A 14,687-nucleotide genomic window follows, 5' to 3' on the forward strand; every position below is an offset into this window, starting at 1 on the left:
TTCTGTCCAGGGAGCAGCAGCTGCTCACTGTTGAAATGGACCTTGGCAGAGGCCAGTACAGGAATATATTTGTTTGTAGATGAGTTGAAAGCACAGGATATAAGTATGCTGGGAGACCTGCTGAACTAAAAATAATCTTGGGCAAATGATTTTTCCAGTTGGGATGGAATTCAGAGGGGAAAACTGAATGTTGCGATATTTAAATAGAATTTTTCAGCCTCAGGAGTGGAGCCCACTGGGCAGCACTTCTGGAGAACAGTCCTAAGGCTGTGGGAGTTATGTGTTGGGGAAGAATCAGTGTTGTGCAGTTGGAAATAATAAATCAGTGCTGTTGCTGTTGTACAAAGGGACATTTACCATGTATTTAACACACCCCTAACCTGCAGGAACCATGAACTGAGCACTGAACTCTTTGCAGGTTATTATGGCCTTAGACACAGCAGTGCACATGCACAGCACTGCTGGTGTACTTGGAGAAATAGGGAGCCAAAGGAGTGTAGCAAGGGTAGTCAGACATCCAGGAAATAGGACATCAGAGACAGATTGAAAAGATGGACTCTACAGAAGAGAAGGAGAAGAGAAGGAGAATCAAAATTGCTTAGGTATGTGAGAAGCTGCCAGAACATGTCAGTGTCTGTTCATGTCCATGTAAGGTGGAGCAAGGTACTTAAATTTCAGAAGGAAAGATTCACATTGGAAGCAATGGAAATCCTTTGTAATGTTAGTGGAGCACTGATGTGGATTGCTGCAAAGATAGCAGGATAGCTGACAGAACAGGTTAAACCTGCATCTGGCAAAACTGACCTAGGTGAAATTTCTCCTTGCATTGGGGTGACCTCTCCCATTGTGCTTTTCTGGGATTTGAAGACTGAGCTGTTGATGCTGAAATTTCAATTTTAAAAAGTGGTTTGCAGTTTTTCCCTGGTAGATAGAGAAGTTAACATTTCATAAAACTGCCAGCAGGATTTAAAAACTCACAATGTAAGCAGAAAAACATAAAGGGTTTGTCTGACTTCATCAGAGTTTACTGAACAGGGAAGTGATGGGGGAAGAGTGTGAGGCAGTGGAAGTTTTCCCCTGGAAAATACCAGGAGGGGAGCACAGGTGTATCTGAAATTGCTTTGTCAGCTTCTCTAGTGGGTGGCTGAAAGCACTCAAAGCTCTGAGAGAGAATTGAGAGATGGTGAAACACCTGAGTGGCAGCTCAGCAGGAGCTGAGAGGCTCAGCAGAACCCTAAGAATGGTTCTGCAGGGGCTCTTATTTGGGGGTTGGAGGCTGGTGGCACAGAAACAGGGAGGTGAGTTGTAATTCAGGGTGCAGTGGGGCAGAACCCCAAATTCATGAGAAGGACATGAGAATGAGGCTTTCTGTGCATGAGCCCAGCTAAGGAAAATGCAATTTTCCTAAACTTTGCTTAACACAAGCCGTAGTTTTGGGGAGGAATGAGAAGTCCAAGCAGAACAGGTTTTGCTTTATGAATCAAGCAGAGAGCTGTGGCTTTTCTCAGGTGCCACAAGTCTTTATCTACTGTAGTGGGCTTTGCCCCCTAGAGAGGCAATATCAAGAAAACTTAAGTTTTGATGAACATTCCTGACTTGAATTTGGGCTGGAAACTGTTGTGCACCCTGGACTATAGCACCACGGGATGAGGTTTTTAATTTGTTCATTGTTACTTAGAACAAAGCTTGCTAGTTCAGAGCTGTCTGCCAGCCTGTGTGAGAAGGTGACTTCTCTTGATCAAAGTGTGGTGACAGATGGAGTTTCCTAAGGTTTCTTAATTTCAGAAATGCAAATGCTGATTTTTATTTTCTTCTTTTTCTTTTCCTCTTTCAAACACTTTTGAATTCTTGGGTATTCTGTGCCTTTATGGGTGAGGAACAGCTTGGAAATCAGGATAAATAAGAGGGTGTTTTCCATTTCTGTTTGTCAGCTGAGGGAATGCAGTAACTCTGTATGTCTGTTAATAAAAGCATTAAAGCAAATCCATAGGGAGGAGTAAAACTGGTAAAAGTAAGTATATTTCCCCATCTCTGGTGAAGCATTGCAGAAGCCTCAGTACTGCGAAATATGAAGAATTACTTTTAGTTGCATAGGGCTTGTGTATTGATTTACAAGTGGTAGTAGTGAGAGGAATGTCAATGCTACCTTCCTGTACAAATGGAAGCATGGATGGGCACCAGATATATTCTTGGATGCTCTGTTTTATATTAAATGGAGATAATTTTTGGCTTTTATGTGTATAAAATAGCCTAGGATTTTTTGAACAAGAATCTTGTGAGACAAAAATGTCTGAGTAAATATTAAATGTAGGTTTTTCTTAGCAACATTGTAAAGCCAAATTTAACTATTTTAAAAATTATTCTTTCCTGGGATTTTCAGGGATTGGCTCCAGACTCTTCTGTGTTGAGGAACTGTTAGTAACAAAAAAAATATTTTGTCTTACGTTTTAATTGCTGCTTTTTATTTTTAAAATGCTTCACACTTAATTGTTTTTCTGCTAAATGATAGTGGCCACTTCAGTAGCTGTCAAGATCAGATTATCATGAGTGGCTTTTAGGGTCACTACTGGAAGAAATGAGTCTGTTGGGTTTCCCAAGTCTTGCAGCTTCTGCTGGAATCTAGTTCATCCTGCAGGTGATTCCAGCCCATGGGCAGGACTGAGGTGTTTTGTTCATGAGATCACTCTTTGGAACTGCAGGGAACTGCTAGGTAGTAAAAATGAGTAATACTCTGCTTACTTCTGTAAATGTACAGGAAGGTTGCTGGCTCATAATGGGGCACACCAGTTCAGTGGCAGCCAGGCTGTGCCACCAAGGAGGCTGTTAAGGGAAACCACAGAATAATTCTGTTGTGGTGTTTGGCTTTTTGAGCATTCTGCTTGTTTAAGGAAATAGCCAAAAAAAAAAGAGGGAAAAAGAAGAAAGTTCTACTGTATAAAGTGGCACTTGAAGAACTGCAAGCCAGTGTTTGTATCAAGTGTGGAAGACTGACACTTGCTATTTGCTGACTTTATTACTGGTAGTGTTCTCTTTTAAGGAATCTGTTGTACAAGATTTTCTTGCCAGGCAGTTTGTACTGCATCCCTGTTTAGCAATGAAAAGTGGCAATTTTGTGTACTTGTCCAGTGGAATATTCCAAAGTTGATTGTGTGCTCCCATTAGGAGAATAAAGTGGGACAGAGTAACCTACACTCTCACCTGGTGCTCCCGTTGGTAGGGAACCAAGAGTCCCATTGCTTCCAACCAAAAGTCCCATTGCTTCCAACCAAAAGTCCCATTGCTTCCAACTGCCTGAGCAGGAAAAGAGAGATTCCTTCAGGTAAGGCTCTGCTGAGACAAACAGCTGTCCTGCCTGATAAAGGTCAGGGAAGTCAATGTGGTAGAGCTGTGTTCTGTAGGACAAAAAGTTTGGAAGCTGAAGACCTCATTATACAATATTAATGAATCTAAGAAATGAAGGAAACATCACCACTCCCAGGGAAATCTCACTGGTTGCTACCTGAGATTATTCCAGTTCAGCTTTGATTCCTGCACAGTTTGTAGGGTTTGTGCTTATTCTGGTCTGAAGGAGTAGAGTCACACCCTTGTGCATGGGAAAGTAGGGCAAATACACTTGAAAAGGACGTGGTGGTGTCTGTGACTGTGGAAAGCTGCATCCATGTGCTGGTGCTGTTCAGGGATGTGCAGCAGAGGTTCCCTGTCTGCTCTGCACTGGGGTCGGTGCCCAGCCCTGGTGGGGGAGGTCAGATAAGACAAAGTTGGGCTCCTTGGCAGAAAATCTGACCAAGTGAGCTCTTTAAAGCTTTAAAATGAGTTTGGCATATACCATCCATGCAAAGAGAGTGTTTAAGAGTGCAAAAATCCTCCACCACTTTGACAGTGAAGCAGTTTAAACCATCCTTGCCCATTTTGGAGGAAGGCTGAAATGGATTTGTTTCAAACAAAATAAAAGTTCAGTAAAGCAGATGTTACTATTTATCTTCACTGTTTAACATTGTGAGTAATAAGTAGGAATGTTTTGTGCTGCCACTTAAAACCTAAATAATTTGTTTATTTTGAGCATTATTCCCAGGCTGGGGAAGCTTCAACCTTTGTACCTTAAATATTCTTTGAAATTTAATCAGCTTGAAATTCCTAATGAGTGCTAGTTTCATCTTCCCCTGAGAACTGCATTCTTCCTGCACAGAAATAATTCAGATCACCAGTTGCCTCTTCCTGCAGTTTCTTATAAATCTTTCTAATCTCGTACCCAGGAAAGTTGGGAGTTTTCTTCATTTTATCATTTGCTGACTATTTTTTTTTAATAAGGCAAGCTCCACTTTCAGAGGTCAGTCAAAGTAGCAAAAGTGTTTAATTCTATGCCTTGTACAAAGAAGGGAAGTGATTGAACCAGAATGGAATGTCAAAAGGAGTCTGAATGCAGTGGAAAAAAGCATTGCCACCACTGGTTCTTGTGAAGTAGATAGTAAATGCATATAACTGTTGGTGTGACTGGAGAGTCCTGCCAGGAAGATACATTGTGTCTGAATAGTTTTAATCCAGAAGAATGTAGCTGAAAATAAGGCAGATGATTTAATGGCTCCAGGGTGTGATGGCTTTGTACATTATCTGTGTATTTTATGAATTATTCCTAAAATGGAATTCAAGTTGAATCTTTTTTAATAAATCAAAGTCAAATACACATTTTAAAGTGCTTTGTGTGATAAACTCCATAAAAGAAACACTTTGAATAGCTTTGAAATACTTTCTGCAGTGATGTGGAGAATCCTCCTTTCTCTGCAGCTCTCTAGTTTTACACTTGTCAGCTTTTTCCTGCCCAGGGAGCGCGACCCCCGGGAGCCTTGGCTCCGCAGGGTGTCCCTGGGTGCTGGCACTGCTGTTCTTGCCCCAGAGTCCAGTGGCACAGCAGCTCTGCTGTGCCGTGGTGCCCGGGATGGCCGAGTGTCCCTGGGCACAGTGAGGGGGTGGGGGATGCAGGGTGGCATCTCTGCCCTCTGCCAGGGAGCCCTGCTCCCCTGCCTGCCTCAGCCCTCCTGAGGGAGCGTGGCAGGAGCCATTGCTGTGCACTGTGCCACAGGCACTGCTGAGGAGCGTGGCAGGAGCCATTGCTGTGCACTGTGCCACAGGCAGTGCTGAGGGAGCGTGGCAGGAGCCATTGCTGTGCACTGTGCCACAGGCACTGCTGAGGAGCGTGGCAGGAGCCATTGCTGTGCACTGTGCCACAGGCACTGCTGAGGAGCGTGGCAGGAGCCATTGCTGTGCACTGTGCCACAGGCAGTGCTGAGGGAGCGTGGCAGGAGCCATTGCTGTGCACTGTGCCACAGGCACTGCTGAGGGAGCGTGGCAGGAGCCATTGCTGTGCACTGCGCCACAGGCACTGCTGAGGAGCGTGGCAGGAGCCATTGCTGTGCACTGTGCCACAGGCACTGCTGAGGAGCGTGGCAGGAGCCATTGCTGTGCACTGTGCCACAGGCACTGCTGAGGAGCGTGGCAGGAGCCATTGCTGTGCACTGTGCCACAGGCAGTGCTGAGGAGCGTGGCAGGAGCCATTGCTGTGCACTGTGCCACAGGCAGTGCTGAGGAGCGTGGCAGGAGCCATTGCTGTGCACTGTGCCACAGGCAGTGCTGAGGAGCGTGGCAGGAGCCATTGCTGTGCACTGTGCCACAGGCACTGCTGAGGAGCGTGGCAGGAGCCATTGCTGTGCACTGTGCCACAGGCACTGCTGAGGAGCGTGGCAGGAGCCATTGCTGTGCACTGTGCCACAGGCACTGCTGAGGAGCGTGGCAGGAGCCATTGCTGTGCACTGTGCCACAGGCAGTGCTGAGGAGCGTGGCAGGAGCCATTGCTGTGCACTGTGCCACAGGCACTGCTGAGGAGCGTGGCAGGAGCCATTGCTGTGCGCTGTTCCACAGGCAGTGCTGAGGAGCGTGGCAGGAGCCATTGCTGTGCACTGTGCCACAGGCACTGCTGAGGAGCGTGGCAGGAGCCATTGCTGTGCACTGTTCCACAGGCAGTGCTGAGGAGCGTGGCAGGAGCCATTGCTGTGCACTGTGCCACAGGCACTGCTGAGGAGCGTGGCAGGAGCCATTGCTGTGCACTGTGCCACAGGCAGTGCTGAGGAGCGTGGCAGGAGCCATTGCTGTGCACTGTGCCACAGGCAGTGCTGAGGAGCGTGGCAGGAGCCATTGCTGTGCACTGTGCCACAGGCAGTGCTGAGGGAGCGTGGCAGGAGCCATTGCTGTGCACTGTGCCACAGGCAGTGCTGAGGAGCGTGGCAGGAGCCATTGCTGTGCACTGTGCCACAGGCAGTGCTGAGGGAGCGTGGCAGGAGCCATTGCTGTGCACTGTGCCACAGGCACTGCTGAGGAGCGTGGCAGGGGCCATTGCTGTGCACTGTGCCACAGGCAGTGCTGAGGGAGCGTGGCAGGAGCCATTGCTGTGCACTGTGCCACAGGCAGTGCTGAGGAGCGTGGCAGGAGCCATTGCTGTGCACTGTGCCACAGGCAGTGCTGAGGAGCGTGGCAGGAGCCATTGCTGTGCACTGTGCCACAGGCAGTGCTGAGGAGCGTGGCAGGAGCCATTGCTGTGCACTGCTCCACAGGCAGTGCTGAGGAGCGTGGCAGGAGCCATTGCTGTGCACTGTGCCACAGGCACTGCTGAGGAGCGTGGCAGGGGCCATTGCTGTGCACTGTGCCACAGGCAGTGCTGAGGGAGCGTGGCAGGAGCCATTGCTGTGCACTGTGCCACAGGCAGTGCTGAGGAGCGTGGCAGGAGCCATTGCACTGTGCCACAGGCACTGCTGAGGAGCGTGGCAGGAGCCATTGCACTGTACCACAGGCACTTCTGTCACGCAGTGCCAACAGGACATTTCAGCTTTGGCCATCATGTGTGGGGTCATGGGGCCAAAGGCTCTTGATGCCCACTGCCTGCCCATTACCACTCTGCCTGAAGGGTGAACTGCTGGCCAGCTCCTGCATTTTGTGTTAATGTTTGAAAATTATTCATGTTTTGGGTTTTTATCAGAAATTCAGCCAGGTCTTTATGCAGGTGGGTTTTGGTGTTGACTTAGTCCTTGTGGTAATATGCTATTCCCATTTTTGTGCTTGATTTTGCCAAGTAACTGAGCAAGCTTTTCATCCATCAAGTAGTCAGGAGTTGAATGTCGAACTAAAAATGACTCAAAATTATTCTGGTGTCCCCTGCATTCATAGAAACTAATGCTCACTTAGCCACTTACTATTTTAAGTAAATGTTTAAATATTGTATATTTCTTATGATCTGAAGCATTATTTTAATTTAAATAAAATCGGGGTTTAATATAGTTCCTTACCCCAAACACCAAACAAAAAGGAAGAAGGCAAACTTCCATGAGCTCCTCTATGTGCTTGAAAGTGGTTTGTTTGTCTCTCACAGGTACTTGGGCGATGTTTCTTGACAGTGATGCAGGTCCACTTCCAATTCCTGTCACAAGCTTTGCAGAAGGTCCAGCCAGTGGCACACTCCTGCTTTGCTGAAGCTGTAGCTCAGGAGAGGAAGAACGTTAGTGGGACTGGAACCTCAAATATAAGCCCCACAAATGAGCTGGAAGATGCAATAAGATCATGGAGAGGAGCAGCAGAGGTATGGAGGTCTTGCTGTAAGCAAAGTAGATTTACTGAAACCTCAAGTCAGCCTGGGAGTCCTAACAAAGGAAGAAAATACCTGATTTTAAAAACATGCTGCATTTGAAGGGGGGAATGTGGCACAGTTGGTTTCAGACACTAAAACTCATTTTACTCATGTGATGATTGCACTATCTTTGTCCTGTGTAAAGTTTTCTTTGTGATAGGGTTGTACATAAGGAGTGCACAAGCAGTGCAAACAGATTTTTGTTATTATCAAATAGGGCAAACAGAGGGAATTAAAAATAAAATCCTCAACAAGTCTTTGAAAACAGAGCAAAGTTTTGATGAAAAATAATCTAGATAACATCTATTTCTGTCAAATTTTGAGCACAAATTCTATTCTATACTTGAAAATCTTTATGGTAATTTTTAACACTTCTGTCCTCATGCTGTTAAGCTTGATGTTGCTTGATCCATCCATTGTTGAAATGTGACCCATGTTACTTAAATGTGCCACTCTCTGGACTTGTACTTTCAGAAATACCTGTCATGTGTGGAATCATTACTTTGCCAGCCAAACCAGTACTTTATAAAGACATTCAGTTTTATGAGGTTTTCTGCTTTCTCTGGCATTATTGAAGCCTGGAGACTGATAGGTCAGAATGGATTCAGACACAGAGTGTGTGTTTTCCCTGAGTTCAGATGACTTGGAGCATGTGCTTGTGCAGTCTCATTTGGCCCACACGGCTTGTTAGTCATCCTGACTAGAAATCCTGTCAAGGTCTCCATTTATCACTAACATCTGCAAGGTACAGGGAAGCAAATGAATACATGGATGCAGAGGGATTATTTGTGATTTTTACTGCAGCATAAATATATTTCACTAGATAAAATAGGGATTTGGGAGCGCTTTAGGTGTATTACAGATAATTGTAACAGGTCCAAAATCCTGGTATAGCTGTACTTTTTTGGCATAAAAGCAGTTAATTTTATGTATAATATACTTCGCTTCTTAAAACTACTACAGTTTCTAGTTTAACTTGTTTAATTTGTTTAAACTGTGGTTAAAATTAAACTTGGCTTCACAGAATCAAGGACCTTAACTTTATTTTTTACCTTTTGAGCAACCCACTTCACCTATTTCTGTTTTTCAGAAATACAAAACCTGTATTTCAAAATAGTTTTGTACAAGTATTGTACTAATCAAATCCTGTATTAAACATACATGGGGAGGAGAGAGATAAAATACAGATTCTTCATAGTTCCAAAATAACAATAGAAGAAACTTCTCAATTTTTGATTGACTGAAATGACTGATTTGGAGTATTTGTGTAGGGGTATCAGGATAGCATAAGAAAAATACGTGGTTTCTAAATAAATAAAATCTCTCTCTCATAATTGTAGATAGACTAATGTAAATAATTCTGATAGAAGGGGGATGTGAACTACTGAAATATTTGCCAATTATTTCCTTTGGAGTGGAAGGCAATTCACTGATTTCCTATAAAATCAGCCTCTCTGGTAGGAGAACGCTGCTGCTTCAGAGTGAAGTTTAAGGTGATACTTTGTCAGTAGCTCAAAACTGGTTTTGCTCTTTAAGGTTTACTTTGGGAAATGCAGTAATTCTGTCTGTGAGGTGAGCCTCTGTCTGTCCATTGGCTGTAGCCCCCAGTTTGGACATCCTGCTTTAGAGCAAGACTCCTTCCTAGACTGGAAAATAACTCACTTCTGTTTGCTTTACCCTGCTCAATGATGTAGGATTTTACAGCTAAAAGTAGATATTTGGCTTGTATCTTGTTTTTCAAAATCATATTACACAAAGCTATTTTCTTGCTGTGCTCAGTTGGTTTTAGTGTTGTGTGGCACTTCTCAAATTGCACCACAGTAATCACCCATAACTTTATGAATTGTATCATCCTATGAGCACAGGAGTGCTTGTAGACATGATTAAACATATTTTCTGTTTATGTTGGAGTTATGAGTCCATCCTCAGGTAACCACAGCCATGGTGTGGGCTGTGTAACAGGATCCCTGCTGCTGACAGGGACCTGAAATAGTAACAGCAAACAATGCTGAAGCCAAGTGCTTGCTAACACCCATGTGCTGTACAGGTTACATCAGTTCTGCTTCCAAAGTAGCAGTAGAAGTTGAGTAAGTGATAATAAAGTCTCCTCCAGATCCTTTCCCCCAGGTGCTGCTTCTAATCTCCTGTAGAAGGTTTTGAAGTCTGTGGGCTTTTTTTCCCTTTTTTGAAATTTAATTAAGCCTGACCTGGTTTAATGCTGACCCTCCTCACCCTGGATTTTTATTTTACATTACAGGCCACATCTCGACTGCGAGAAAGAGGCTGTGATGGATGTTTGGCAGGAATTGAAGTTCAGCAGCTTTTCTGCTCACAGAGTGTGGCCATCCCTGAACATCAGCTCAAAGAGCTAAACATGAAAATTGACAGTGCTTTGCAGGTGGTTTTTCAAGTCTGCTGCTTTTGTGTGCATGTAGTACAGTCAGTGGGTCAAGGAGTGAAATAGGGAAGGAGTGTGTTCCTGCACAGTTGTGTACCACAGACAGCTCAGAGGTATTTGGGAATTACAGCTTTGGAGTTTTACATGATAAATGTGTGTATGCCATAGAACTGAGTGGGGTAAATCCTTGTACCAATCCCTGGCTGTACCCAGACACAGTGACTGTGTGCTTGCTTCCTTGGTGATACACCTGTGCTATCTCAACTTTTTGTTTAATGTTAGGCTTACAAAGTGGCTCTGGAGAGCTTGGGTCATTGTGAATATGCAATGAAGGCTGGCTTCCACTTGAACCCAAAAGCAATTGAAGCAAGTCTTCAGGTAGGATCTGCTAAACCTGCTCTCTTTCATCCCTCCTCACCTTGAAAAGGGTACTTAAAATACACAAACATTTGGACCCATGTTAGGATTTTCTAATGTCTTTGTTTCTTCTGTTTGATCTGTTCTTCAGGGCTGCTGCAGTGAAGCTGAAGCTCAGCAAACAGGAAGGAGACAGACTCCACCTCAGCCTATTCAGTGTGAGCTGCCCACTGTCCCTGTCCAGATTGGATCCCATTTTCTGAAAGGAATCTCCTTCAATGAGTCTGCAGCAGAAAACCTGAAGCTGAAAACGGTAATAACTCCTAATTAACCACAGAAGTAAAGATGGGAGGAGAAAGAGTAGAATTCATTAAAATGTAGAGAACAACAGTAATAGAAGTTCCATGCCAAACCTGTGTTTAAAAGTGCTTTTTTTTTCAGCCTGGCTTGCTGTGGTTACATAATGTTGATAACATGGTAGGGCTGCACCTGTTTGTGATAACATTTTGACAACCTGAGCAATTTTGGTCAAATACGAGAGGTACAGGCATAACAGGCATAGAGATCTAGTATGCAGTGAGTCTGTGAACTTTGTGAAAAGAGATGTGTTAGCTATGAAGAAGCACAGAGGAAAGTGAGCCCTTGCAGATTCCCCAGCCAGTGATGCGTATCAGAACCTTCATCTTCTTAGGTGCACAAATAAGTCAGCCCAGCCTGGTACTAAGGGAAGTACTTGAAAAAATACTTTGTAACAGAGCTCCTTTTGATGTCAGTATAAACAAATGGAAAATATGTCAATTCAGAAGTAATTTGGGCAATTTTAATCAGCACTTCGGCTTTTTTTTTATACAAACCCAGTTTCTTGCTTCTGAAAGAGTTGAAATAACAAGTTGCTCAAAATGCTGCTTTTCTGTTGTCTTTGCAGTGCTTTTTGTAGTTTTGATTAAACTGGTTTGCAAGAATATAAGCAGAAATACTGTTTATGATTTTGGAGCAGTATTGTGTTCCAAACAGCAATCTTCCATATTTCTGTTCTGCAGTGGAACTCTCCTAGTTATATAAGACTGTTGAGAGGTTGCAGACATTATAGCTGTTTGAGAAGCATGTAGAACAATGACAAACCCATCTGGAAGCATTGGTGGTACCATTTGTGAATCATATGTTGGGTAGGACAGAGTGTTTATTCTTTTTCCAGCACACAATGCTGCAGTTGATCAAGGAAGCCGGATGCCATAATGGACTCACACCCCGGGACGACTCTCCCGTGACTGAAGTGCTGAACCAGGTCTGCCCTTCCACATGGAGAGGAGCCTGCAAAACTGCTGTGCAGCTGTTGTTTGGCCAGGCTGGACTGGTAGGTGACTACCCATAGTCTTAGGAAAACAAAGATTATGTAAACACCCCGAAGAGAAGCTAGGTATTTTGGAGTTTAGAAATTAATTTGCAGTGTCTTATTCTGTGTTGCTCTGTTTTTAGTGCTGCAATTAACTTGATTTCTGAGCAAAGTGTGTCCTTGTACAGTGGGGGTCTGTAGGTGGTGTCCGTAGTTGACAAGAACAGAAGAATGCACCAGGTGCTTCCTGGTCTCTGTTTCAAGAGAGAACACAAGAAATGAAACTTCTACTTCATAGAGAAATAGAAATACTTTCAAATCTGTAGATGACCATGTTAAAAAAAACTAAACAGACCCAAACACACATCTACCTCCTCTCAAATTAGCTTCAAAACTTGCCATTTTTTTTCATTTCGTCTCTGCTTTGGTTGGAAGCTGAGTTTAGTGCCCAGCATAAAACCAGCAAGTCTCTGCACCAGGTAATGCTACCTGACATCTCCAACAGAGGACAGAAGAATTAAATGCCTTGCTATAGACATGTGTTCTTGAGGGGAAGAAAACCAGTGGAATTTACAGTATCTAAGCAGCTGGTAAAAATAGATGCTTGGAACATACTCTGATAAGAAAATGCATTTGTGCTCCCATGACTAATTACTGCAATCTCTGCACTTTGTGAAGTGTTTGTCCATGACATGTAGGTTTTTTGGACTACTGTGAGTAGGGGAAAAGGCTGCACCTTCAACATAGGAAGGAAATGCAAGCATAAAGGTACACTGTAGCCTATGATAGTTTTGTCAAGTATTCTTTGAATTGTCTTTAACCTGCAGTGAGTTAAATGCTTCTTGCTTGTTCATTGCTGATTCCTTGTTCAAGGTGATGGGGGGCCATGAAGACTTTGTAATTAATTTGTGATTAAAAGACCCAAATAGCTGCATATTTTTAACTCTGTTTTTCAGACAAATCACACAGCTGGTTAGGTGACTGAGACCCTTCCATCCTAGCAAATTAAACCATATGCTTTTGGTACTGTTAAAAGGTTATCCAATAATGTTGAATTATAAATTGGAAATTATGAATTTGCCAAATATTTCTACATTAGGATCCCTTTGATACTAGATATCAGATAGTAGATAGTCCCTTAATATTAAATACCTGTTAGAGAAGTAGGTTGAAATGACACTGGAATTCATCTGACAATTCATACAATGGCAGCCTAAAATCAAAGGTGCAGCCCATCACTGTCATAGCAGCAGTGCCCCTGCTGTCAGTCCTTACTTCCTGAGATACAGGGGTTGAAGGGCAGGAGATGGTAGTGCTTTGTCTGAGAAGTTTTACAGGGAGGCATAATAAGGTGGTATTTTTGCAGGGACAGAGAAACTGTGGAATAGTAGGATCTATCAAATTTCTACTTAGGTGTTTTGAAAGAAAACATGTATTAAATACTAGTAAATACAGGGAGGACTGGAAAAGGATAGGGGTAAATGGGATTGTGTCTTCAGCTGCCACAGTTGGTGGTAGGATGCTGGGAGTCAGCAGCGAGGTCCAGGAAATGAGGCCAAGGAGGAAGGAGATGCTCAGCAGCCGTGTGTGAGTGTGCTGTAATCCAGGAGCAGCTGTGGCTCCTGAGTGTCTGGATGAGGAGTGCCTGGGAGGATGCTGCACCTTCCACCATTTCCTTTCCAGTGGGTTTCAATGCTGTGCACACCCATGGCCTGCCCCGAGGGGGTTTGAGGAGTGGCACAAGGCACATTTGGACTCAGGAACCTGGAAATCTGCTGTCCCTCAGTCTAGAAATAACGAGTTAGACCTGCTGCTAATTGAAGCACTGACATTCTTCAGGTTTGTCATCACTTTTGGAGAGTGTCACTATAAAACTTGCTTACACATTCTCCCAAATGACAGTGCTATGGAGTTTCACTTGTGTTGGGTCCTGAACGTCTCCAAAGATTTTTGCATGAACCTCAGGTTCTGAAAGTATCAGGCTTCACTCTTCAAAGACACATAATGAGCTGTGCACATGACAGAAGACCTGCAAGCCTGCTCTCCTTCATTCTCACTTTGATTTGTTACAGTTTAGAAGGGGATGAGGGTTGTGGTTTTTCTTTATAAACTGTGTTCCATCTTTTTTTTCAACATCTAATTATGCTTGTATGTAGCTTCATGCAGTGACAAGAAATTGTAATTTGGGTCTTTAAAGAGTTCTTTGGGTGGAAGGGAGAGAGGAAGCACCTGTGAAACAAGAACAATGGATGTCTGAGGTACAGGAAGCTGTTCTCTAAGCACCACCAGGCGGGGAGGGAGGATATGTTTATTTTAGGTTTATTTTGTGAAGAAGGCAGATAAATTAATCATGGCACAGTATTATGTAGGCTTTGGTGTACTGCTTTTAGATAATGGGCTGTCTGCATTCATTCATAATTGTGTGTGGATCTGTATCTCAAATGCCCAGTTGGAAAAAACATTACTTGACAGTCTCACTGGTTTTAACCTATCTTGTGCCTTTTAAGAAACAACTCATTAGGTGTGGAAAGCACAATGAGTTGTGACTTAGTTTCCTTGGTTATTTTGGGCTGTAGTTTTTTAACATCAATAATTTGAAGTGCTGATTTTCAGTTCTTACCTTAGCATGTGTATAATCAGAATTGCATTTTGAGATTTGGGTCAGCTGATGAAATCTGCATGTTTGAATAAAAATGATGTACATTCAAATAGCTGAATTCAGTGGATGAGTAGAAATAAAACTTCCAGTTGGCCTTATGCAAAGAGGTTAACAGATAAAACTCTTTTTTTTTTTTGTGCTAGTAGATCTTCCCATAGCAAAAACCAACATGCATTGCAGGAGTACTACATCCCCTAGTAAAGCTTAAATCCTAGATGTCCTGACTCTGACAGATGTTGAGAAATGTAAAGCTTTTTGCAAAGAGAAGAAA

The 14,687-nt window shown here is 43.7% G+C and overlaps 1 protein-coding gene across 2 annotated transcripts in view; it reads left to right on the forward strand.

Moving 5' to 3' along the window:
- GARRE1 (granule associated Rac and RHOG effector 1) overlaps positions 1-14,687 on the forward strand; it is a 57,943-nt gene that overhangs the window by 31,350 nt on the left and 11,906 nt on the right. For both annotated transcript variants that reach the window (XM_053987788.1, XM_053987787.1), the window contains exons 3-7: positions 7,415-7,621; positions 9,927-10,067; positions 10,350-10,445; positions 10,576-10,737; positions 11,620-11,778. In XM_053987788.1, the coding sequence (XP_053843763.1) occupies positions 7,415-7,621; positions 9,927-10,067; positions 10,350-10,445; positions 10,576-10,737; positions 11,620-11,778 (765 nt within the window). The remainder of the gene's footprint in view (positions 1-7,414; positions 7,622-9,926; positions 10,068-10,349; positions 10,446-10,575; positions 10,738-11,619; positions 11,779-14,687) is intronic.

Source organism: Vidua macroura, chromosome 11, assembly GCF_024509145.1.
Source record: "Vidua macroura isolate BioBank_ID:100142 chromosome 11, ASM2450914v1, whole genome shotgun sequence".
NCBI lineage: Eukaryota > Metazoa > Chordata > Aves > Passeriformes > Viduidae > Vidua > Vidua macroura.